The sequence below is a fragment of the Lactuca serriola genome, chromosome 6 (genome assembly GCF_051521515.1).
Source record: "Lactuca serriola cultivar US96UC23 chromosome 6, Lser_US96UC23_V15, whole genome shotgun sequence".
Lineage (NCBI taxonomy): Eukaryota > Viridiplantae > Streptophyta > Magnoliopsida > Asterales > Asteraceae > Lactuca > Lactuca serriola.
This window is the reverse complement of record NC_136413.1, coordinates 195,780,909-195,783,930: the sequence shown is the minus strand read 5'-3', so window position 1 is coordinate 195,783,930 and position 3,022 is coordinate 195,780,909. Positions and strand designations below refer to the sequence as shown.

General features: G+C 36.9%; 1 protein-coding gene across 1 annotated transcript; it reads right to left on the bottom strand.

Annotated features, from left to right (window-relative positions):
• Positions 1–349: 349 nt before the first annotated feature.
• Positions 350–2,343, bottom strand: LOC145057727 (zinc knuckle (CCHC-type) family protein). Its single transcript, XM_079005604.1, has 2 exons — positions 2,245–2,343; positions 350–1,460 (listed from the first exon to the last, which is right to left on the bottom strand). Exon 2 carries the CDS (start codon positions 1,411–1,413, stop codon positions 571–573), a length of 843 nt encoding a protein of 280 aa, XP_078861730.1. The 5' UTR covers positions 1,414–1,460; positions 2,245–2,343; the 3' UTR covers positions 350–570.
• Between the last annotated feature and the right edge of the window lie 679 nt (positions 2,344–3,022).

The following is a 3,022-nucleotide window of genomic DNA, read 5'->3' as shown; positions in this document are numbered from 1 at the left end:
GTACCTTTGATTTATGGGTATATCATAAGGTTTGAAATTGAGCTTTTTGTATGAGATTTCATATTTTAACCGTTAAGCTTCAATTGTGGGACAATGTAAAATGAGTTATAGAGGTTATAAGATAAAATTGAATAAAACATTGTCAATACCACAATCTATGAAGTTTTTAAGGGTTAAAGGGGAAATCAATTAAGCTCTTAAGAATTAAATGCATTATGCATGATTATTGGGCTTTTAACGTATTTTGAGTGAAAAATCAAATAGACTTATTTGGCAAAAAAAAAAATACAAATATGCTTTTTCCTCAAGAGTAAACGGTTTTTGTGAAGTCTCCGACTAAGACACAGTGTTGTGACTAAACAATAACTCATTCATAATTCTAAAAGTATATTACTGTATCATACAAAGAAAAGAAAGAAAACTTCAAACCATGCATGCATGCACTTGTTCCAATCAACAATATAGCAAAATACTGAAAACCAATGGTTTTTTACTTTTAACCCCCATCCAGAATCTAAATGCTTCATCAACCTGAATTTGCTGGACTTTGAAAACCTCTCTTGAATGCTTTCAATGCTTTCTGCTATGCCTTTTGCCCTTCCTCCGACTTCTACTGTCATCGGAATCCGATTCTGATTCCGACTCCGACTCTGATTCCGACTCCGACGAATCGGAACTACTATGCCGACGGTGTTTCCTTTTCCTCGGCTCTTTCGCTTTCTTCTTCTTGTCCTTCTTACTTCTCCTCCTCCTATCGTCCCCGGAATCGGAATCCGAACTATCACTCGAATCGCTCCCTTCAGAAGACCCCGACTCCGTACCCGATTCCGACTCACTAAACACTGAAGCCTCACTATCACTACCACTCCCAGATCCTGATTCCGATTCCGATTCCGACCTCGACCCATGCTTCCTTTTCTTACTCTTATCTCCACTCCTACTCTTCTTCTTCTTAACATTCCCATCCCCTTTCTCCTCTCTCCCAACCTCTGGATTATCCAAATCATACGAAACCGGGGCCCGCATTCTCAACTTGGGATTTTTCAGTTGTTGTGTTCTAGAAGGTCGGGAAATGTAAACACGTTCGTTTTTGCATTCATAAGTCCAATGCCCCGGTTGGAAACACTTTTGGCAATTTGTAGCAGTTGGTGTTGAGGTTTTGAGGTCTTTTCTTTCACCAAGTCTTACTTGTTTTTCAGTACTCATGAGATACATTTGTCTCTTTGCTTCTTTCCTTTCTTGCCATCTGCTTGGCCCTTCTTCTTTCTGCCCGTAGGCGTTCACATTTCGGGCGGCGGCAGCGGCGGCTCGTTCCGCCTGAGAACGGCTGAGGCCCTTGGCGGCCGAGAGTGTTGCCGCCTTGATTCTCTCGGCGGCATCCTGTGTGCCGCCCTTTTCTTCTTTCCCGGACATGGTGGTTGTGTGGTGAACTAGATGAAGATAACAAGGAACCCTGGAACCTGAAAAAAGATTGTAATGCATTTGTTAGAAAAAATAGATATTAATAGAAGCAAAAGCTTTGTATGATGGAATCCAAGAAAGAATCTTTGTTTTAGCCTGTTCTATGTCCCTAGAAACTTTAATGGAAGCGAATATCCTCTCAATTGGTAGAAAATTTAGCAGTCTACAGAAAGCCTAAATTTGGGCATAATCTCATGGATTAAGAGATTCTAAAGAACCATTGTAATACAATAAGTGTGCACAAGAAAAAAAGATATATTGATAGGAATCAGTGTTCACATATGTCAGAGACATCATTGCGTAGAAAATATCAATCAGAATGACAACATATATATTGTGGTCTGAATTAAAGATAAAGATTGTAAATATAAGTTTGAGACAAGATGCTAATGAGTAATTAGCCACACAAATAGAGAAAAACGACGAGCAAATTAAACAAAAATACTCTAAATGGCTAAGTGATTCCTCTCGTAAAGTTCCAGCAAAGTTCAGACATAATTAGTCGTAATTATTCACATCACATAGCTCATTAACACGCAGAACCATTTTATCTAAAATGAAAGCCAAATGCTGGTCTAATATTACACCTAAAATCATCTGAGAACTCAAACACTAAACCTATTCCAAATATTCATTAACTCGTTAAAACCCTAGAAACGTTACGCATCTTTATGTAACACCAAAAGCAGATCCAACAACCTCCAGATATAAACACAGTAACATGATGGAGATACGCAGATTTTATGATCATATCGATTCAGAGATGGAACGAGAGATGCATACCTTCGGTAAGCGAGAGGAAATCTGCACAGACAGAAAGTGAAGCAACGCAATTGGGTTTTTTATTTGGAAACCCTATTTTAAAGTTGACCGTTGCGTACTTGCCCCCCAAGCACTTGGCCGGGTATGGGTCATTTAAAGACGGATCTTGAAATGGATCGGATATGACAGGTCGAATCGTGGTTGTGATCTGTTCTCATTGTAAATTGATCCCGATTTTATTTGGATTTTTTTGTAGGATCGTGACAGGATCGTATTATCTAATGTTTTAAAAAACCGGTTTGAACCGGCCGGTCGAACCGGTTAGACCGGGAATCGGGGAAAGGAACAGTTCAATTATCATCGGTTTTACGTCGATTTCTGAACCGACCAGTTTTTAGAAAAATCCAGTTGAACCAGTCAAAATAAACCGATTGAACCGGTTAAACCGAATAAAAACATCTTAAAAAAATCATTTGCATAATAAACTTTGGTAATTTTTTTCAAATCTATTTTGTTTTTTCTAAATAAATACATATAGTGAATGTTATAAAGGTTTTTTGATGTGTTCTCTATTCATAAAAAACTATATTTTGTTTCGGTACTATATTTTATTTTCTTTTTTATGTATATGGATTGATGTAAACAGTAAAACTTTTGATTGTGTGTTATTTTAATGTATTTGAATTGATTTACAACTTAATTTTATGTATATTTTTAATGTTTGAACTTGTAAACGTCAAATCACAATTTATATATGTATATATGTGTATAAAAATAGAAAAAGAATGAAAATTATAGA